The sequence below is a fragment of the Panthera onca genome, chromosome E1 (assembly GCF_046562875.1).
Source record: "Panthera onca isolate mPanOnc1 chromosome E1, mPanOnc1 haplotype 2, whole genome shotgun sequence".
Taxonomy (NCBI): domain Eukaryota; kingdom Metazoa; phylum Chordata; class Mammalia; order Carnivora; family Felidae; genus Panthera; species Panthera onca.
The window spans coordinates 30,406,033-30,428,982 of record NC_138352.1 but is presented as its reverse complement, the minus strand read 5'-3'; the positions used below and the strand labels follow the sequence as shown (position 1 = coordinate 30,428,982).

The window sequence follows — 22,950 nt, the reverse complement described above, 5'->3', positions numbered from 1 at the left end:
ACCTAAAGAAAATGAGACTTTTGTCCACATTATATTTAGAAGCATGGAGCAACAGATCTACTATCCATCTTTACCAAATTCTAGACCAGGGCTATCCATGTGAACCATCACTGTTTGTTAAAATCACCTAGGTAAGGATGGATACTTGCAACTGGTAGATAAATAAGTGTTGGAGATGTAATACACGGTACAGTGATTATAGAAAACAAAACTATTATAAATATTAAACTTTCTAAGAGACTAGATCTTAATTGTTCCCACCACTAGAAGAAATGATAAGTATGTGAAGAGACAGAGGTGTCAGCTAATGCTACAATGGCAATCGTATTGTAGTACAAATGTATCAAATCAATACGTTGTACACCTTAAACATACTATATTAAATGGCAATTACATCTCAATTAAAACTGATGAAGAAACTTAAAAATCAACTGAAAAGATTGGAAGCTAGGAAGCTGAAAAGATTACATACTGTATGATTCCAACTCTCTGAAATTCTGGAAAAAGCAAAAGTATGGATACAGTAAAAAGACAGTGGTTGCCAGGGGTTGGGGATTTGTAAGGGGTGACGGTGGGGGGAGGGAGGGATAGACAGGTGGAACATGGGGGATTCTTAGGGCAGTGAAACTATTCTGTACCAAACTGTAAGGATGGAGACATGATATTATACATTTGTCAAAACTCATACAATGTACAACACAAAGAGTAAACTCTCAACTGTGGTCTTTAGTTAATGATGATGTGTCCGTACTGCCTCACCATTTGTAACAAATGTACCACACTAAAGCAAGATGTTACTAACAGGGGAAACTGGGAGTCCAGAGAGGAGGTTGAGAGGGTATAACAGGGGACTCTGTACTTTCCTTTCAAAGTTTCTGTAAGCCTAAAACTGTTCCAAAAAATAGTCTATTAATTAAAAAAAAAAAAAATCGTGACTCCCAGACCAGTTAAATCAGATCTCTGAGGGTTGAGCCCAGGCATCAGGGTGTTTTCAAAGCTCCCTAGGAGATCCTGGCATGTAGGCATGTTGATAACTACTATCTAGACTGAATTGGGAATGGGAGGGGGAGACGGCAGCTGGGAGCCCTCTCTCAGCTCTGAGGCAGGTTTCCCAGGAAGGTGGGTGGATATTGGCACGCCTTGCCTAAAAGGAGATGGGAGCGGGGAGGGGATCCTCTTTTGTGAAGGCCCCAGAGCCTTAGGGATGGTCCCTGGACTCTGCGGGAGACCAAGTGTACAGGTTTAACCAGCTTCTTCCTGTGTTGCAGCTCCCCATTGTTCCCTTTCTGTTCCTTCAGCATAGAGCCCTGTCCAGGCCATGGGGGGTGGGCGGGGGGGGGGGTGGGGGTGGCTCTTGAGGAGACCAAAGGTCTGCGGGCGGGGGGGCAGGGAGGGGAATGTCACAAGATCCTCAATGCAGACAGCAGCAGCCAATTGCAAGGACCACGGCTAGGAAAGTGACTGATCTTGCAGGGGATGGGGCAGAGTGAGCCAGTCAGTAACAGGAAAGAAAGAGCCACAGCAGAGGGCATCTGAGAGAGAAAGCAGGAGGGGCTTCCTCCCACACGTCCTGGAGAGTGGGGCAGTAGCCTTTGGAAAGCCAAAGGGGTGGAAATCTGGGTTATAGCTACAGGGGAGTCCTGAGCTAGTTTGCTAGGCTGAGGAGCAGGAACAGGGAACTGGAAAAAGCCAGAGATATACAGGCCAGAGAAAGGCCTCATTACAGATCAGGTGGAGAGAATGGGGCTCCCAGAGGGAAGGCCCCATCTTGTGATTCAGCTGAGAGATGCTTTTTGAACGATCTTCATCATGGTGAAACAGTCAATGGGCAGATATAAGTTGAGAAAGTGACTCAGCCAGTGGGTGAGGTTGCAATTCCTGGGCCCCGATTCCAGTGTTGTGGGAGAAGGACTGGACACCAGACCACATACCAAGGGTGTCTCAGGGGCTATGGACCAGGGATGGATTCCTAGAGGAGGTGACTTGGAGATGGTGGGGGCCCAGGCAGTGGGGAGGGCAGGGAGGCTGACCACAAAGCTGGGATGGGCTAATGACAAACTGGTCAGCTTAACCTGGGAGGGGATTGGCAGCTGCCCTGGAGAATGAGAGGATACGGACTTTGTTGCCTGGGTTGTCCTAGCTGGAGAAATAAATGGGTCTGAGATCCCAGAGGGCAAAGCCAGGTCTGTGTATGTATGGGGGAGGGGACCTGGGAAGAAGATGGTCATCTAAGCCATGGCCACCCAGTCCACCAGGGGGCTGGAGTGGTGCAGGGAGTCCTTGCAGACCAGGGCTCTGTACTGCCGGTGAGATGGAGAACAAGCCTTTCTCCAGACCCTTCTGGGCCTCAGTTGATCCCCAGAGTCCAGTGCCACCCACTGCATGGCTCCCCTGGCCACTCTCGGCAGGGTCCCAATGGCCCAGGAAGCAGGCCTGCTTGTTTGCCCAAGGGGTGTGCAGGCATGTGTGTGTTTGTGTGTAAGAGACTCCATTATCTGTGGGGTGTTTATATGGGTCCCAGTATATGTCTGGGTGTCCCCCTGGGAAAATTGGAACCCGCAGTAGCCTTGAGCACCCCTCCCTCTTCTACCTTAGACTGAGACCACTTAGGATAATAAGTATTGGGGAGATCAGATACCAAACAAAGTGCCCATGGGTTCCAGAGCCCAAAGAGATTCTCTGCAAGTAATCAGGGCACTCCAAGGGCAAACCCCAGACTGGCCCCGAGCCTTCAGTTGGACACCACTGGCCTCAGCTCAGCTCCCCTGTTTAGGCTTGGAAGTACAGCCTCTGTCTCTGGTTTTCCTAGATGTCCTTACCCTGTGCAGCGTTCTCCATTTTCCTGGCAGCTGATGTGGGAAGACCTGGGTGGGGTAGGTGGGCTGGGGACCTGGGCTCTAGTCTGGCTCTTCCCTAGCTTGCCATGTGACGGAGCAAGACACTATTTCCTGAGCCTCAGTTTCCCTACCACGGTGTGCCTCCTAGAGTGGTTGTCCTTGTGGGGAAATGGTGTCATGCAACCTGTGGTCCTATTCAAAGCTCTTATGCATGATTTGGCCTGTCATACCCAGGCCCAGGGCTCGGTGACCAATGCCAGGGATGAACCAACCCCTTGAAGGTGGGACTGACTTTGACAAGCAAAGGCAGGGATGAGGGAAGGCAGTGTTCTAGAGGAGTGGGTGGGTCTGGAGAGCTGTGGGGAGTAAGGACTCAATGGAGTGTGGGGCATGGTTAGGAAACCATCCAGAGAGGGTAGCAGGGTTGATGGCAGGGGCCTCAAACTGGAGGAGCATGGTAGGGTTCTGAGAGGGAGGAGTATGGCCAGGTTGGTGCCTGAAGATTGCTCTGGCAGGCAGTGAGAGGATGGATTGGAGTCCTAAGGACCAAGGCCAGATCAGTGAGGAAGTGAGAGATGGTGGGGAAGAACTGGGAACAGATCTACTTACTGGTCTCGGCATTTGGGAAACTTCTGCCTGGCTACCAGTGTCCCTCTTGTAGAGGGCTTGGTACAGTCAGTCCCTCATGGGACCTTCACAGGATGACCAGGAAACATGCAGGAGAAACTTTGGTATCCATTTCTCAGACGGAAAAACTGATCCCCAGGCTGGGTAGCCTTTGGCTTGGTCTCCTGGTGGGGCTCCAGTTTTACCCAGCTGGGAACTCCACAGACGGGTAAATACCAATCATGCAGGATATGCTGAGCCCATAGTCATTAAGGCTGGTTCTGGGCAGCTCCAGAGACAGAAAGTTCTTTTTAAGACCCTCCCTTGCTGAGTCCTTACTAGATACACAGCACTGTATCAGATGCTTGGCACTAGGACTTCATTTAATGTCACAAGAACCCCCCGAGGAGGTGCAGCTGTTATCCACATTCTATCAATAAGACAACCGAGACTCCTCTCCTCCGATGGCTTGCCAAAGGTCACACAGAGCTATTAAAACAAAAGCTTGGATTCAAGCTCAAGGCTGTCTGGCCTCAATGATGACTGTTCATGATGGCCATGGGGGGCCTACTATGAGCAGGGGGCTGCAGGGTCCAGAGAGCCCATAGCAGTGCTCAAGGCCAAGGGGCCACAGTAAAGACACTAGGCTCATGTCACAGAGACTCCGTGATGCTCCACTGGGACTTTTGCCCTATGAGGAGTGGGATGGCTCCCAAGGACCCGACCTTGGGCTCCCTGGGCCCCTGTGAAACATGGGCAGCCCATTGGCTCCTAAACATCGTGTTCTTCCCAAGGAGGGGCCGCAGAACCTGCTCCAGAGCCTGAGCCACATCCTGGACTGTAGCTCCTCACCCTCCAGAGCCAGTCTTTCTCCCTCCCTCTCCCTCCTTTCCTCTTTCTCGCCTCCCTCCAGAGCTCCTCTCACCACTGTCCTGTTCAGACCCTTGCAGAAAAACTAGAAAGCCAGCGATCCAGCTGGTGAGAAAGAGCACACATCCCGATGTTGAAAATGTACACACAGTTTGTTGTTGTTGTTGTTGTTTAACTCAAGAAAGGGCTTTTATTGTTTTTAACTCACTTCCTGGGAAGTTAATTTTTTAAACACTCTTATGGAGTTTGTTCATCATATGTGCTACATTCAAAAGCAGTAATGCCAACCCAAACCTTCAGTGATGCGGTAAGCACCCCATCCAGGCTCACGTGGGCAATGAAGCCAGGCCCACCTTTGAGGTCTGCGAGGGCAGGTCCAATCGATGTAGGCCCCTGAAACTCCCACCCTCCGGGCCCCAGTGTAGAGATGCTCAAGGAAACTTGTGGATCTGTGATTAGCCTCCCATGAACTCTGAAAAAGTGTTCTTAAAAACAGTATCGAATTATTGTTTAAGCCCTGGGTTACAATGCCTTAGTGCAGAGGGGCCAGGGAGAAATGTGGGCCCATTGACAATGGGCCACATTCTGCTCATAGCCTTAAAGACACATAGAAACTATATTACAGATGCACGTGCCAGTGCAAGACATGCAGGTGTGCTGTGTGCAGCAGATGGGCACGCACATGCGTGTGTGCGTGGAGGCGCGACACATACCCACAGGCACAAAGATGAACAGGACACAGACACTCCTCCAGCCCAGCCTCCCTTTCCTTCTCAGTGCCCGCCTTCCTGCAGTAGGAACCCCACAGAGGCAACTGAAATCCCGTGTTTAGCCCATGTTTTCAGGGGAGGTATCTGAGTCCTGCTTTATTTTCCTTTGGGGTCAATCTCTTGAGCCATTTGGTCAGTAAGTGCCAAGCCAACCAGGCACAGATCCCAGGGAGAAGATAAAGTCTGCCCCAGCATGGCCAGGTCCACACACATGCTCCAGCGCACCAGCTCTGAGCAGGCCGAATATCAACCGTCTTTGGGGTGAGGCAGTGGCAGGAGGCCCACCTCTCTGTGGCCACTTGCCAGCATGCACACCCCACCAGGGTCCCGCTTCCAGTGCTGCCTCCAACCTGGGCAGTTTGTCCTTCATTGTAGGAACGTGAGGGCAGCTTCTGGGGCCAGATGGGTAGGCCAGTGTAGGGTCGGAGATTGGATTCCAGTTACATCAGCATCTGCAAGGCCACAGCCCTGTGAGTCCAGGGCCTTTGGTCGGCCAGCCCCTGGTGTCTCTCCTACAGGGGAGCCACACGGGGAGGGAGTAAAGTGGGCAGGGAAGGTGGGTGCTCCTGGCTCAGGCCCCTGCCGGAAGCTTTCATTTAACCCATTCTCCCGGTGGCGCCGAGTGTGACAAAATCAAGGAAGGTCAGTCCATCCCACCTGGCTGCCAAATAATGAGGAGTGTGCCGGGAACCACCCAAAGCTGTAGGAGAGCTTTCTAGGTGTTCCCAAGCAGGCCTTTACACCACTCCACTCCTGACATTAAAAACAAAAGTAAAAGACAGCAAAAAAGGAATCTGAATTCTCCAATGCTGGCCCCTGCCTCCCTGAGGCCTAGGAATACCCACTGAGGGCTCAGAGCCTCCATGTCAGCATTCTCAGTAGACAAGAGCTCCGGCAGGACCCCCTCTGAGGTGGGCAAGGTACAGCTCTCCATGCGCATGAGGCAGTGAGCCAGGCCCGCCTGGCTCCCCGTGGGCGGTCTCTGCTATGGTGGTAAGCCAGGACTCCACCTGCTACCTTGGTTTCCTACCTCCTGCCTTGCCAAGCAGCCAGGTGGCGTTTCTAAGGCACCATGGGTACCTCTCTTTCCCATAGGATGGATCCCATCAGGGAGAGCCAGGACAAGGAGAAAGGCCTTATGGGAGCCCTGCCCCCCAAACCCCAGATGACAAACATTCCAGTCCTGTCCCTGGACTTGCGCGCTGAGGTCATGCAGCATGATAGAAGGAGGAGGGCCGGAAGAGGGGCCACAGTCCTCAGCCCCCTGCCCGCAGGGGCGACTGTCGGCATGAGGGCAGTGGGCCTTTGGAGGCGTGGGATGAGCGTGCTGCCGGCGGCCCTGGGCGCATGCAGGGGCTCAGGATGCAGCCTCATCTTCTTGAACGCCGGGGAGCTCCAGGCTCTTGCCCCCTTCGCCACACCTGTCTTTCCTGTTCAGGGGACACCACGGGCAGAGGGACCTCAGGGGTCAGAACACGCACTCAGGAAGACACTCTCACACATACTCACACAGCCATTCCTTTTCACAATTTCTCAGCCACGTCCCCCTACCCATTTCCCCAAGCTCACCTCAGCCTCACCCCACCCCCCCTGCCACCGCACTGTGGCCCCTTGCTAGTCTCCCTACCCCTAGCGTCGGCCCACAACCTTCCACCATTCCTTGTCGCCTGGAGATGAAGTCCACACTTCCCAGCCCGGCTTTCAGAGCTTCTCACAACCTGACCCGGCTGGCTCACAACCTGACCCAGGTCACAGGCTCTCCATGTTGACCTAGCTCAGCCCCCATGGTCCTGGGTAGAGGAGCTTTGGTTTTGAATTTCCTTTGCTTTGTTCACAGGGAAGAGTCTACCTACCAGTTTTGGAATTTTGTCATGTAGCAAATAGGTTCCTGTATCTGATTATTCCCCTAAGATCTTTGTTTTTAAACCACCAATGAATAGGTTCTGATATTAAAAAACAAAAAACAAAAAAAAACAATCCCATTTAACTCTACTATGGAGTTTCACCAGTTATCCCAAAGCATAAAAAACAGAGTCTGTCGGGGTGCCTGGGTGGTTCAGTTAGTTAAGCGTCTGACTTTGGCTCAGGTCATGATCTCACGGTTCAAGGTAAATTTAAGTCCTGCGTCGGGCTCTATGCTGACAGCTCAGAGCCTGGAGCCTGCTTTGGATTCTATATCTGCCTCTCTCTCTTAAAAATAAAAATAAAATAGGGGCACCTGGGTGGCTCAGTTGGTTGAGCGTCCAACTTCAGCTCAGGTCATGATCTCACAGTCCGTGGGTTAGAGCCCCGCATTGGGCTCTGTGCTGACAGCTCAGAGCCTGGAGCCTGCTTTGGATTCTGTGTCTCTATCTCTCTCTGCCCCTGCCCCGCTCATACTTGTGTCTCTCTCTCTGCCTCTCAAAAGGAATAAATGTTAAAAACATTTTTTTACATAAAATAAAACATTAAAAACAAAAACAAAAAAAACACAGAGTCGGGGCACCTGGGTGGCTCAGTCGGTTAAGCGTGCAACTCTTGATTTCAGCTCAGGTCATGATCTCACTCACAGTTAATGAGTTCGAGCCCCACATTGGGCTCTGCACTGACAGAGCCTGCTTGGGATTCAATCTCTCCCTTCTCTCTGACCCTACCCCACTTGCTCTCTCTCAAGATAAACTTAAAAATAAAAAAATAATAAACTTAAAAATTAAAAAAAAAAAAAAAACCAGAGTCTGTCAAGGATAAATGTTGGGACTCTATGATGAAGTAAAACCTACTTTTCAAAATTCAACTTGGGTCACAGAATTATAGAATTTTATAGCTGAAAAGGATTAAGCCCAATCCTCTCACAGTCCAGATGAGGAAACGGGCCTTTCTCCCCATTAACGTGTCCATAAAAGGACAATGATTAGTACAACGTTGCTCGGTTGTATTCCTGGGTCCCAGTTCTGTGCCAGATATAGACTAGATGTCTTTAGCCTGTGACTGCCTTTTCACACCCCTAGGGGGCACTGAATCACAGGCACTGAGCTAGAGTTACCAGACGTCCAGGTTTGTTCATTACGGTCGTACTTATGCCTTTTGTCCTGCCATAATTAGTAACAGATTCCTCTTTCACTCTCAAAAGTGGCTCCATTTAGATGTTAAATATGTGATCCCCTACACTAAACCCAATTCCAGCCTCGAGGCCTGCAGACTTAGAGGAACCCAGGGAACCCCTTCTTCCAGTCCTGCCCACCTCACTGAAGAGACAGGGAACTGAAAATAAGCTCAGTACCGTCAAGGCCTCTCCAAAGCCCCCCCTACCTCAACTTCCATTGGCCAGGAAATTTGTCAGCTGGAGGGCAGGAAGTTGGTATATGGACATTACTGAGTGCTGGAGCAGACCCCAGTTCACCCACTGTGATGGGACTTGACACTTCTGAAGAGCCCACTTACAAAAGGGTGGCCTCACACAAAGCCAGCGTGTGGGCCCCTGCACAGCACAAGTGGTGCTACTCTTTCCGGACAGGCTGAGGTACGTAGACAACATCTGGCACTCACCTCTCTAGGGAGCACGCCTTTTCCACACAGCAGGTGGAAGGGGCGGAAGATGGGGGTGGGGGTGCACAACGTCTCCTCCCTGCAGCATCCTTCATGGGCCAGAGGAAAGCAACCAATGTCCCAGGACCACCTTCTGGTCTAGGACCCCTCAGGGTTTTCTCTCTGCAGGTCTGCGCACAAACTCCAGCAGGCCTTGTTGGCATCCCAAACTGACTTTTATTTTAATGGAAGAAGGCGGAAAAGCTGAGGACGAGGCTCACAGAGGTTTGGGGAATTGCTTCTCTGACCTCTCCTAGGAGGTGGTGAATGCACATGCCTGGGTCACAGTAGGGAGCCTTCAACAAACGGGAATCTCTTCCCTGGCCCTATCAGCCAACCCATCCATACTTGCGGGACAAGCATTTACAAAGTGATGACAGAGCACATGGCCTCAGCAATGGCTGGAGGTAGCATGAGCCACTCAGGAAGGCAGCTAACAATCCCCCCGGGCCAGGAAGAGTCAGCAGAAGTGCCCCTCCTTCCACAGACAGGCAACCTTCTACAAGGAGCAGATACGAGGCCTATCCGCAAACCTCTACCAGGCTGCCATGGGCTGAGGACAGAGGTGTAAACAGGGCCTTCCTCTGAGACCTGGCGAGTCCCCAGGCTCCAGGCTCAGCCTGCACAGCCCAGTGACAGTGAGAATCTCGGGGATATAACACAGCCCCCACTCTACCCCAGGGAGCACCCTGCAGGCCTCAGCCCACAGATACTTACGACAGTAAGTTTCCTGGAGCAGACATAGATCGCTCTTCCCTCCGAGCTTGGGGCTCAAATGGGTTCCCAAAGGAACGCTTTCTCAGCATGGACTTAACCAGGATCTGGGGAGGACACACATGTCAGAGTGAGGAACACAGAAACCCGGCTCCCAGACACATTGGCAGCCTCTACTCTGATTCCCTAAGGGCACAGCTTCCAGGTGGCCCTGCTGAGGCTCCCTTTCAGTCAGCAGAGAAAGAAAGAGAATTCCAAGCAGAGGAAATGGCAAGAGCACGAGCGGTGATGTTGAAAGGTGAATTCTGGGAATGGTGAGGAGCTTGGCACAACTGGTGGGGGTGCCCAGAGGCCAGGAACAGACTACGAAGGGTCTGGAATGCCAGGCTGAAAGGGGGCTTTATCTTGAAGACATGGGGCGTGCAATCAGGAAATGCTTTACAGCTAAGGTGGGGAGCATGGAGTGAAGGAGAGGTTGTGCCAGGCAGAGCAGAGAGGAGGCACACAGCAGCCTGGGGGAGATGCCTGGACAGGTAGAGGCTGCTGCACCCCAGCTCTCTGACTTTGTCCCTCCTCCTGCAGCAAGGACAGTTCTAGGCTGCTGCCTACACACACACACACACACACACACACACACACACACTCACAAACACATGCCTGGCATGGGGGCGCATTCGTTTACTTCATTCATTCATTCATTCATTCAATCAACAACTATTTATCAAGTGCCTAGCATATTCCAGACACTATTCTAGGTGCAGGGGCCACACTGAGGCAAAAATTCTTGCCCTTTATGGAGCTTATGTTCTAGTTAGGGGGACAAGTAGTAAATAAGACAAATCAGTAAAATACATGAGTTAGTGATACAGGCTAAGGAGAAAACGGTAAAACAAGGCAGGAGGATATGGAAGGACAAAGAGGAGATGGGAACTTTTGATAAGGGGCCAGGGAAGGCCCACTTCTCACTGAGGTGACTTTGGAGTAAAGGTCTGAAGGGAGTGAGGAAGCGAGCCCTGCAGATTTCTGGGCAGGAGCACCCCCCAGGAGGAAAGGGAAGTGCAAAGGTTCTGGAGCAGCAGCTTATGCAGCACATGGTTGGAGCTGAGCAAATGGAGAGAGGAGAGGAGAGACGAGGTCCACAGGGAGATGGGGGCAGAAGGTACGCAGACTGTGCAGGCAGTCAAGGTTGTGGCTCCTACTCCGAGTGACATGGGAGCCTACGTGAGCAGGGTAGACATGAAAAGTGACATGAACAGTCACTGGGACCCACCCTGGCTGCTGAGCTGAGCACTAACTGTCATGCGGGTGACGGTGGAAGCAGGGGACAAATTGGGAGGCTATTCCAGTGGTTAATGGTGGCTAAGACAAAGGAAGAAACAGAGACCCTATGGAAGCTGACTGGTTCCAGAGACCACAGAGCCCTGGAGCTCTATGGAGCACAGGAATAAGCAGGACTCTGGCCACCTGTCCCTAGCCGGGCCTGGACCAAGCAGGGAGGGCTAATGCACACAGGCCTGATGTACCCACAGCACAGGTACCAGCTCTCTCTTTGCCTCGTGCTTACTTTGACTCGCTGTGATATCTCAATGCAGGGAAGGTCATGGTTCTCAGTGTCCTCCACAAAACCCCATGTGGCCACGAGGGGCTACATGAATAACTTCCAACAGTTAACATGGAAGATGTCCAGAGAAAGATGAGAAAAAGTAAAATGTGAGAGGAGAGTGGAGGGAGCACATGGGTGCGGTCCAAAGAGCTCAGGGCCACCTCTCCAATTCAAACGCTTCCTATGCCTTCTTAGCATCATGTCCTTGACACAAAGTACAGTGCTTGGAAGCAGGGAGGGAGGGAGGGAGGGAGGGAGGGAGGAAAGGAAGGAAGGAAGGAAGGAAGGAAGGAAGGAAGGAAGAGGGAAGGAAGAAAATATTTCTTCTAGTCATGGTGAAAGATACTCGGTGAGGGCAGTATATTTCTTTAAATCAGTCACTCTCCTCACCAAGTCTCCTGTTCTCCCTACTGCGAGGCTGAATAACATGGCCTCTTTCCCCACTGCCTTTCAGCAGCGCCCCAGTAGATCAGCATTGGGGATGACTGACCAGATGGCCCTCTGTCCCCTGACAGGGCCCGCACAGAGCTAGTCTCAGGCAATGACCATGCCCTCCTCAGGCCCTCCCAGGATAAGGGAGTCTTTGGCCCATCACCCTCTTACCACCGTGGTCCAGCTGGGGATGAGCTTGACCGAGTTCTTCACTTCCTCCTCGGTCACCTCCACCACACTGCAGTGTTCCTCCTCTGAGGGAAGGGGCTCCTCCCCACTCTTGGTCACCCAGGGGTGCAACTGTGGTGTGGGAGGACAGAGAGAGGTCAGACAGACACCCAGTCAGCAAAGAATACCACGGGCATTCTATCAGCAATCGCCTTGAGGGGACCCAACGCCCATAAACCCCCAATCCAAACCCAATATATATATGACTTGGTGTAGGGCTCTCTAGAAGGAGATACTGAGGCCTGTTTGCTGTGTCCAAGGCCAGCCCAGCTCAAGACCTCTGGTTCCCCAACCTTGATGTCTGGCACCCCAATCCTTGTTTCAGGATTCTTGTCTAGCATCTTCAGAATTAGGTCCTTGAGCTCCTCACTGATGTTTGGCCTAAAAGTGGGGAAGGAAGGAGATGAGGGAGAGACAGTCAGTGAGGATTCTTTCTTGCCCACCTCTCCATCCCCACCTGCTCTGGGATTCCCTGAATAGTACATGCCAGGTCAGAGACACACCCAACCCTCACTTCTCAGAGAGCAGGAAGGTATTGAGGCAGAAGGAAGGAGTTTCAGAACAAGTAGATGGATATCCTTCTTTCCTGAATAGGAAGTAAAGCCATCTCCTCCAGAGGCAGGGGCCACAAATACAAATGCGGTCCAGGGGTACTGGAGACCCTCTCAGTGCAGAGATGGTGAGGATAGTGAGAAAAGTCATTTTATGGGACACCAGGGGCCTTCACCCCGCTCACCATCTTATCCTCTCCTCTGCCTGGGAGGTAGCCAGGAAATACTCTCATTTGACAGAGGAGGAAACTTAGGCCCAGAGAGGTTAGCGGGTTGGCACATTGCTACCCACAAGAGTGAGGGCAGGGATGAGAGATTCAGGGGAAGGGGGAGCAGGACACTCAGCCCCACATTAGCCTGACTGTTTCTGCCCAAACTCCAGGCTTCTTTGCTACCAACATTTTTGGGGAGCCCATCCATCCAAGCCTGCAGAGAAGGAACTCACTCTTGGGACTGTTGACCTTGGTTCCCTCTGCTGTCCTAGATATTTAATCCCATTTACAACTCTTGGGATGGGAAGAAAGAGGGAAGAAAGAGACCTCCGGCAGGGGGTACAGCAGGAGGAAAGGTACAGAGAGACAGGCAAAAAGGGGTGGAGTCTAGTTGGCTAGTGCTGTGGGGGAACAGGTGGCAGAACCCAGATGTCCTTGAATGCCAGGGTCAGGGAATGGCCTCTTCATGCAGGCTTTTGGGAAGCCTTGGAAAAACTTTAAGCAGGAGATATGGTGAGATTTGTTGTGCTTCATCAGGGTCACCCTGGCCTGACTGGCGGCTGGACTGGAGGGAGGCTGGCAGCAGGGAGACCAAAGAGAAGGTAGCTAGATAAATCCAAGGACAGAACCAGTCAGGGGCGCAGGTGGCAATGGAGTCAAGAGATACAGAAGAGGTGGACTCAACAGGGCTCGGGGACCAGACAGGGAGTGGGAACGAGGGAGCAGGAATCATTGAGGACGATGCCCAGTTTGGTTTCTGACCTTCCCAGGGCACTTTGATCAGATGGCAGAAGGGCCTGATAAATAAGGAGCCATGGTAGCCAGTATCATAACCAGAAGAACCACAGATGAGCAGGGAGACCTCTCCAAATAGTCCCTCTCGGCTCAGAGACCCCAGTTACAAATGAATGGATGGGGAGGAGGGAGTGGCTTCAAATCCCAGACCCACTGATAACTCTCCTCTGGAGCCTCCACTTTTCCATCTATGAAATGGGGAAGCAAACTGGGATCTTGAAGGCCTCCTACCCCATGTGGGGAAGATAGGGGTTCCCCATGATTCCAGGATCCGTGTAAAGTTGATGCCCATTGACCCCACACAGGCCTTTAGTGAAGGAGTAGTGTGAATGTGTGACCTGGGGTCATTCTTGCCCAATTCCAAGCCTCAGAGTTCCATTTGTACAGTGGAATCCGATTAGATGTCTCTGAGACCTGGCTCTACAGTCCCACCCCTCCATCTGCTCAGGAGCCCCTCCCAGGGAACAGCACCCCCAGAAAGTTGGGGTGGGGCCTTCAAAAGGCAAATGCTCTGCTACAATTCAGACATGCCTCCCTGGGGGTGGGCAGGAGCCCCCTTTCATGGGCAACTCACTCCTCGGGAAACACCACGGCCTCATTCTTGATCTTCCTATGCAGGGCCAGGATGTAATCATCGATGAACGGGCACTGTGGGGTGTAAAAACAGACAAAGGATGCAGGCCCAGGGCCTCAACTTGCCTTGGGGGACTGACCCCATTTCTCGGTGTGGCCAGAAGTGGGGGGCAGCTCTGGGCTCCTTAGTAGAAGGGAAGAACCCTGCCTAACTTGTTCAGGGCTCAGCATACAGTAGGTGCTCAAGAAACACTAACTGAACAAATGAGTCATTGAGGGAACTATGTGGCTGGGTGTACCCACTGGCCATAGAGCCACCTGCAGAAAGGCTTCCACTCCCAGGGCTTGGAGTTTGCGAACATGTTCACTGAGATTCCCTCCTGGCTCTCAGTGCAGTCACTAGAGTAGGAGCACCTGTGGACAGGGATTTTGGCTAAGTCAATGTTGAGTGTTCCCAAGGCCCATCCTGACCCAGAGCAAGAGTCAAGGACAATTTGCGGAATGAATGAATGAATGAATGAATGAGTGAACATGTGAATGAACAAAAGAATGAATGGCATCAGGGCCAGAAGGACAGGGAGCACTCTGGTGGGAAGATGGCAATACTGCCATCTACACCTCCCATTGGGATGTCTGCTGTCCGGGACTCCTTCATATGGATCTCCTTCCAAGGGTCAGGAGAAAAAAGAAAAAAGCCTCTTTTCCCTCAGTCTTCTCTGGGTCAGGTGGCTCCTTTCAAAAGTCACTTTACTTTAGGACACAAAGGAAATGACAGCCTGCAGCTATCATTCATCCTGGTTCAGCTTGGCCCCGCCCATGGCACCAAGGGGCTGGGCCCACCCAGCTCTGCCAGCCCACCCAACACTCACCTTGCCATAGACAAAGCAGTATAATGTGACCCCAGTGGCCCACACGTCCAAGGCCTAGGAAGAAACAGCTCGCATCAGTTCCCCAAAAGGAACCAACACCCCTTGCTCACCTAGCTCCCATGGGCTATGGGAGAGGGCATGCTGGGAACCTCCTTCCTCAGTCATACATTCACTCAACAAACACTCCCAGGCACTCGTTCCATGCCTGACCTGTGCTGAGCACTAGGGACACAGGGCTGACAAGAACAAGGTCCCGGCCTCTCAGGGTTTCCATGTCCCCTTGTCACAGACCCAAACCAGATACAGTTCCAACTCAATAGGTGCAAAACTTCCTTCACCTACAGGGTCACATTGCTATACCTGTGACACAGATGCACCCCAGAAACCATGCTATGTATTGACCTTATACTCACTAAATTAGCTCGTCATCCCTTTTCCCGATATTCCATTGGAGAAGCCACCATCCACCTTCCTTCTGACACCAGAAACAGCCCCTGCCCACCCCAAGGCCCTGGCCCTTGGCCACCTCCACAGCTCCTCACGGCTCCCCCATATCCTGGGTTCTAACATGTGCTCTCTCTACATCTTCCCCCTCTGGAACCCCACCTCCTCTCCTGGTTTCCACTTTCTCTCCTATGTGAATGATTCTCAAATGTCTACCTACATATTCCTGCCACAGATGATTCAATCTGAATCCAACCAGGGAACGCCAGACGAATGCAAACTGATATCATTCTGCAAAGTAACAGGACTGTTCTCTTCAAAAATGTCAAGGTCAGAATAGACAAAGAAAGGCTGAGGAACTCTTCCAGATGAAGGGACCCCAAAGAGATGTGACAAGTGAACGCAGTGACTAACTTTGAATCAGATCTTAGACCAGAAAAAAAAAAAAAAAGGCATTAAAGAACAGTATCCAGACAACTGATGAAATCTGAATAAGGTCGATTAGATAACAGTCTTTTATCAATGATTAGTTTCCTAATTTTAATAATTGTACTGAGGTTATGTAAGAGAATGTCCTTGTTCTTAGAAAATACCTGCCAAACTATACTGTGATAAAGGAGGGTAAGGTCTCCAACTTAACTCTCGTGCAGTTCAGAAAAATGCAATACGTGTATAACAAATATAGGGAGAGACGGTGAAAAGGTAAATGGGATAAAATGTCAATAATTGGTGACATAGGTAAAAAGATACATGGGAGGGTTTTTTTTTTGTATTATTGTTGTAATTTTTTGTAAATTTGGAATTACATCAAAATTAGAAATTCTTGAAAACAATCTCTATCTACATCCCTGACCTCTCTTGAGCTCCACACCCACACACATGTCCAAATGCCTCCTGACCATCGGCTCCCTGGCAGAGGCACAGTGAGGCAGCCAGCACTCCACAGGTGGGAACAGGCATGTGGCCAGGGGAACAGACGGAACCGCAGCCCTCTGCTCAGAAAGCTTTGCCCACCGCCTCTGTCAGTTAGGAGGAAGCACAAACTTCCAGGCCTTCTAAACTCTGCCCAAGACCCATCATGCCCCCTTCCCAATGCTCCTCAGTGCTCTTGTACATTCTGTGGTCTCCATCTCATGCTCAAATCCTCCCCATTCTTCAAGGCCTAGTTCAAACCCTGCCGTCTCCAAAAAGTCTGAGAGGAAGCTCCAACTTCTTCCCAAACATGAGCTCTCCTGTTCTTTTCACCATCTCCAGAAGGACAGAGAACTGGGCCATCTGGGCTCTGTCTGTTCCACAGCCCAGCCCGGTGCTCCGTACAGAGAAGCTGGCAGGAAATATCTGCAGTGGAGACCCGGGGCCATCCTGCTGGAAAATGACAGGAAGCCAAAGATGGGGAGTTTCTCAGACTTCAGGAGGCAAACAGGAAGGAGAGGACTGTGTTCAGTGTTCGCGCCTGAGACATAAGGACTCTGATACCCTCAGGTTGGAAATGAGGCTCCACTGCAAACCATTCCACCCCTCCACCTGAATGCCAACTCAGCCTAGGTCCTAGAAGCCACCTTCCCACTGAAGCTCTGGCCGGAATCAGAAATGGCTTCGGGGGCCATGAACGCTGGAGTCCCAGCAGTGCTGGACAGCTGAGCGTCGTTCCCCTCAAACTGGTTGCTGACGCCAAAGTCGGCAATTTTCACATGCCCATCATCGCCCAGGAGCAGGTTGGACGGCTTGATGTCCCGGTGGATGATCTTCTGGCAGTGCACTGCAGAAAGAGGCAGCTTGAGTGCTGGCCTGGGGGGCCACTGCCTGGAACCCCCCCCACCTGCCCTCGCCTGGCCAGGGAAGCCCATCTTAAACTCTAGGTGAGAAGGAGTGGGGCTATCCTAGCCCATGCACACACTCATCTCGTGAGGACCTCAAAAGAATTCAGGGCCCTCTGCTCCACTATGCAGTAGTGACATCACAGCCAGTCCAGGCTGTCAGAAGCAGAGCTAGGACTGGAGTCTTTGGACTCCAAGTGCAGTGCTCCCTGTGGCAATCAAGACACCTTGTTGCTGAAGGGGCTGTCAGAGGAAATTGGGAAGGGAGCCTCTCCAGAGGCCATCTCTGGCCCTCCCCATGTTGTCTGCAGTCCCAAAGCCTGTCAAAACCTTTTCTCAGTCTCTTCTCCCACCCAGCCAGGTCGGAAATGTTCCTCCTCCTCGGACTTAGGGTGGAATAGTGGGGTATCCTGCAGAAGTACTGCCTCGGGCTTAGGGATTCTGGGCTGAAGAGCATCAGGGGGAGAGGGCATCCCAAGCCTTGGGACTGCTGGGATGAACATGGCTGGGGTAAGGGTCAGCCTTCTCCAGTGGACTGAGAGCTCACCTTGCTTCCTGGGTTCAGCAGTGCCAGGAAAAGATGGGAAGCTCAGGCTGAGATGGCCAGAGACATCCCAGCTTAGAGAAGGCACTGACTCTACCCCACAGTCACCCACTTATGGGCTCTACCTCAGCAAATACTTTCCTCTGGATCAGCAGTCCCCAAGATGTTGGAGAGGAGGGAAGATGGAAAGGGCAGGAGGAAAGAAGAGAGGAGAGGCGGAGATGAAGGGCAAAGGGAGTGAGTGTCACACAACAATAACTACGAAACCAATGTTCCTCTAGTGACTGCCTCTTATGTGCCTGATGCACTCAAGAGATTTGACACATACCCATCAGAGTCCAGAGGCTCAAGAGACTGTGTATTTGACCACGGAAAGTGGTCTCAAATTCTTATCTCAAACCCTGGCCTCTCCCCTGAACTCCGGGATATTTATCCACATGGATATCCGGCAGACATCTAATATATTTCTCAAAATTTCTCAACAACACATCTAATTCAGAACTTGATTGCACTGTCTGCAACCCCCTCCCCATCCCTCACCAAACAAACAAAACAGAAGACCTCTGCTTCTCCTCTAGTCTTTCCTATCGGGTTAATGGCACATTACCAGTTGCTCAGGCCAAAAACCTCAGGATCATCTCCAACTCCTCTCTCTTTCAGACACCACATCCTATTCAATCAACAAGTCCTATGGGCTCAACTTCTAAGATATATTCCAGATGTGACTGCTTCTCATACCTGCATTGCTATACTTGCCCCATCTACAAGAATCAGGTCTGGGCCCCCTGACCATGGAGCCTTCCCCAGGCAGCCTTCATCTTCCCTTCTGAGGACCAGAATGACAAGGAAGGTCTTCAGCACCTGACGCCTCCATTCATCTGCCTGTCCAACCTGTGGTTCTGACCAGTGGGCTCTGGGAAGCCCTTCACTGTGATTAGCTGGGTCTTGACAAGACTTTACTCCAAAGCCAGATGGATTAGCTTGTTTTGGGATGGGGGAAACAGAGGATGGGAAACAAAAGGCACTGAGCTGAAGAGAAGGGCCCAGGACAGGAAGGGGTGGAAGCCAACCTGGTACAGGGTTGTGCCCACCACTCATCACACCCAGGGTGAAATGCCCCCTTCCCATAACTCTAAACCCTTGATAGAGAGTTTCTGCAAAGCCCTCCTCTCTGTGTGCCTCAGTTTCCCCATATGTGCAAAGAGAGTATTAGAGGGCAGTGGAGTGGCTCAAATGAGATAAAGACAATCCTGGTATCTGATACCTCAGATAGGTCCTCACCCTGTTCCCCTAGGAAGAGAATATGCTCCTGATAAATCCAGCTAAGATTTGAGAGAGATGGGCACCACTCCTGTTCCCCAAACCAGGCCAGAACCCTCAATGTCTGAGGAACCTCCCCTCCCCATGACCAGCCAGTCATCCAGTGCTGCCCCCCCTCACCTCCTTCATGTCTCCTCCCCACTGCCACTGCCCTAATCCAGGCCTCACCATCTGTCGCTTGGGCTGTAGAAAAAGCCTCCTTCCTCACCTCTTGCCCTTCATTCAGCCACTACACAGCTGCCGAGCTTTCTGAGATGCAAATCCTATCATGCCCCTCCCTTCTCAAAGCCCTCATCGGTTTACAATGCTGACAGAATGAAGTCATGAAAGTCCTCTGTGGAGGTATTCCCAGCCCTCCTGGTATGGCCTGAGTAGCTTTCCAGCTTTGTGTTTCACCACTCTCCACCCCATGCTTCAACCAGATTTTACGTCTCCCCATTCTTAAATAGAACATGTCCACTCCCCTCTGTGCCCCTGCTATGCAGTTCTCTCTGCTTGACATACTCTCTCCCATCCATCCCTCAAGCCTGGCCGATGAACTCCTACTTATCCTTAAGGACCCTGGTCACAAATGGTCTCCTCTGGGAAGCCTCCCTTCAGTATCTGACAGCCCTGTGCCACCCCAGCCTTAGCCAGCACTGCACTGTATCTGCCTGCTTAGGTTCCTGTTCCTTCTGCTACACTGAGATTCTCGAGGTCACATTTGGGTCTTTGTCAATCTCCTGGCGTCTAGCTGGCGCTTAGTAGGTACTCATATATGAAAGAAGCAAGTGAAAAAAAAAGAAGTAAATGAATGAGTAAATAAGTGAATTCCAGGGACAGAGGCTAAGCTAACATCCTCCCTCCTGAGCTCTCATCACCTTTGAGCCCTCACAGTAAACCCACCCTTCCTCATCTACAGGACGCATGACATGACAGACTATTCTTCAAGCAGCTGGACATAAATCTCTTCCTTCCTACATCTCTTGAGGCCCTGCGGAAAGGTTAAGCTTGACTAATAACTCAGCAGAAGAGATACAGAGAACACCCAAGGCGCAGCTCCACTTGAACAACCTGGTGCAAACCCAGCGAAACCGGCCACCACTCCGTTCCCTTTTCCAATCCGGGAGGTTCTGGCCCCTCCCACAGTCCACACCACGCCCCCAAACGAAGCTGATTGGTAGATCAGCGCTGACTGATAGGACTGCTAAGAGCTAGCTCAGCCCGGGCTCTACCCTTCCGGTGCCCGCCACCCCCCCGCCCCCAACCCCGTCCCCCGTTCCAAGGGGCAAGCAGACCCTCGCTCACAGTACTCAAGGCCCAAGATGACGTCCCGCAAGTAGAGGCGAGCTTGCTCTTCGGGGAAGGGCTTGTCGCTGGGCACCTCCATGACCGGCCTACAGAAAGGGAGGGGAGGAGGGGTGTTCAGCTGAATCATAACGAGTAAAAGCAGACAGCTGGTAGGGAGACAGGGGCTGGGCCATTTAGGCCCCTCAGGACTTCCCGGGAGCCCTCTATGCTCAAACACCTCCCCAGAACTCAAGACATTAGCTTTTTCTCCCATATGATGAAACATTGAAAACACATAGACACAAATATCCCCTTACAATCATTATAATTTCAAATTAGCTTTATCTTAATTTCTGATTGGCTTGGTATTCCTTCTACTAAGTACTTCTCTATAACCAAACTGTTGCAAAGATGCCATTTACCGCAGTGTTTTTCAAACTGTAGGTCCAGACCTAATAGAGGGTCATGAAATTAATTTAGTGGTTGGCTAATGCTTTTTTAAAAATTTCTAATGAAGTAGAATTTATCAGAGTACATCATATGTGATAAAGACATGTAATGTTTTGTAAAACTTTGGTTTCAATTACAGAGATGGATGACAATGTGAAACTTATATTTCTTACTTCGATGAAGGTCAAAAACGTTTGAAAAGCTCTGAGTCTTAAAGGGATACTACTCCCAGCCCCCTCCTCCCCGCAGAGAGGCAATCACAAGCCATACCCTGTATTTAAGGTCTTGACAGTTAGGGCCTATGGTCCACCCAGGCCTATGCCCACTACCCCAAGTCTGCTGCTTTGCTAATACTGTGAGAAGGCCAAATAGAGCAGACGTGAATTAGACTCAGTGTGTGACCTTGGACAAGCCACTTACCCCCTCTGAACCTCAGCTTCCCCTCTTGTAAATGGGAGCAAATGGAGTCCCACCCACCCAACTCATAAACTTGTAAAGCTGAAAGAACTCTTTGTGATTTGAATCCAGGTGAGAGCCCCATCTCTACATATTTGCTTGAGAAACACTCCTTTCTTCTCCCACTCCTCCCTCAAAATCTTTCCAGTTCTTCAAGGCCTGGCTCAAAACCCACCCCCTCTTCCAGAGAACTCTGAATATTCCAGCCTCACTGACCCGCAGCAGACTTCAAAGAATTGCCCTATTTGTCTCTCATTTCCCCCCAAATCAGAGCTCCCCAAGGGCAGGGCCTGGGTCTCCGCTTTCTCCTAGAGTAGCTGACCCTGGGACTAAGGGCACAGGGAGGGAAAAGAAGGCCTGGATTAGACTTGACCTGCCTGATTGGGATGGGGAACTCACCCCTTTCTCAGGAGGTCAAACACTGAAAGAAAAGAAAAGAAAAGTAAAGTAAGTAAGATGCAGCCAGGCTTGCAAAGCAGGTGATGCCAAGGTCCCTCCCTGTTCTGGAAAGTAGGAGAGGGTCAGGCATCCAGGCATACTTGCAGGATGGATGGGACAAGGGTCCCAGGGTATCAGAGGAAATAAATGGGTGAAAGTATGGTCTACTTTGGTCTACTATGGATCTGCCTCATCCTGATTCACCATGGATTCCTTTCTTGGGAAGGAGGTGAGTAACTGAGGCTTGCAGAAGGGGCAGGAATTTCCCTGAGGGTCACAGCAGATAGGCAAGTAGGACAGGGAGTGAAGACTAAAGCCTTGACCTTAATTTCTAAGCCCAGTGTTTTTTCTGTCCCGTTTCTGGAGGGCCTCTAAACTCATGAATCAGGCACCGTGAACTTAAATAATAACAACATTAATAACAATCTTGTATATAATGACTCATTTACTCCTCATATCAACCCTATGAGTTAGATATATTATCCCCCATTTTACAGGTGAGGAAACTGAGGCACAGAGCTATCATACAGGGTCTGGGAACCCATATCACATAGCCTGCTTCCTGCACGTACTTGATCCACTGTCTCTCTGATCAGTGGAGTGGGAGCTTGGGAATATTTATTGAATCTATGTGGGTATTCTAAGTTTGGATTGGCAGGGCTGGGCAAGGGAATCCAGGGCTTGAGAACATGCTCATACAGCCCATTTGAAGGTCACATGTGTCCCTGGGGAGCCCTTGGACTGACCCTAGGTAAGCTGCTTTGGGAAGAGCTGGGTCACTCACCTAAATAGAGATTGTCCTCAGCTGGGTCATCCAAAACCTAGTCAGAGGGAACAGACATGGTGGTAGGGCTTGAGGACCCCCAGTATGCTGTGCAGCCTCCCTGGACAATGGAGCAGGAACTATGTAGGCCCCAGACAGATGAGGCCTCGAAAATCACTGACCCCCAACCCTGGCCCACCAAGTGACATCCAGCTGTTCTCTCCTCCTGCCATGACTGGGGGCTCACTTCTTGCTTCTGGGCAGCCCCTTATCCTCACTGAGACCTTGAGAATATTGCAGACCAGCCTGAACTGAACCCTAAAGCCTCCCTATAGCTGCCACCCCAAGTCTAGCTCTGTCTTTGGAGGCCTTAGCCACAGATACTTTGGGAGGAGTATCTGGTGGGAACCCTAGGTCTGTGCTGAGTGTCCCCAAGCACCACAGGTTTCTTCACAGGACTTGAGTTCCCACCCACTCACCACTGCCTCCTACCTCAATCAGCTTGACCACATTCACATGGTCCAGCTTCTTCAAGATGGCAATCTCCTGGTACACTCGCTCCAGTGGCAGCAGCTGCTTGGCTGGTCCTCCTTGGGTAGCTTGGGACCCCCTTGGGGGAGGGCGACCTGTGACCAGGAAGGGGAGTTGAGCCTCTATTGCAGGAGGCTGGGCCTCACCTTGGCCCCACAACCAGCCTCAAGCAAGAATCTTGCAATGGTCTTGTCCCCAACCCACCAAACACATCCCCACTACCAAGCCTTTGCTCATGCTTTCCCCACCTCTACCCCCAGTCCTAACAAAAATAGTGAGGGACTGAAGTGTCCT

At 51.3% G+C, this 22,950-nt stretch overlaps 1 protein-coding gene across 3 annotated transcripts in view; it reads right to left on the bottom strand.

Moving 5' to 3' along the window:
• Positions 1-1,398: 1,398 nt before the first annotated feature.
• The window catches only part of CAMKK1 (calcium/calmodulin dependent protein kinase kinase 1), a 31,432-nt gene continuing 9,880 nt past the window's right edge, over positions 1,399-22,950 (bottom strand). The window contains exons 6-17 of one of the 3 annotated variants that reach the window (XM_060647027.3): positions 22,618-22,751; positions 22,147-22,183; positions 21,324-21,345; positions 20,037-20,125; positions 16,628-16,827; positions 14,625-14,678; positions 13,757-13,830; positions 11,918-12,005; positions 11,568-11,696; positions 9,365-9,468; positions 8,609-8,697; positions 1,399-6,513 (exon numbers count right to left, since the gene is read on the bottom strand). In XM_060647027.3, coding sequence (XP_060503010.1) covers positions 8,613-8,697; positions 9,365-9,468; positions 11,568-11,696; positions 11,918-12,005; positions 13,757-13,830; positions 14,625-14,678; positions 16,628-16,827; positions 20,037-20,125; positions 21,324-21,345; positions 22,147-22,183; positions 22,618-22,751 — 1,016 coding nt within the window. In that variant the 3' untranslated portion in view covers positions 1,399-6,513; positions 8,609-8,612. The remainder of the gene's footprint in view (positions 6,514-8,608; positions 8,698-9,364; positions 9,469-11,567; positions 11,697-11,917; positions 12,006-13,756; positions 13,831-14,624; positions 14,679-16,627; positions 16,828-20,036; positions 20,126-21,323; positions 21,346-22,146; positions 22,184-22,617; positions 22,752-22,950) is intronic. The other 2 variants (XM_081791190.1, XM_060647029.3) reach the window with 2 other exon arrangements.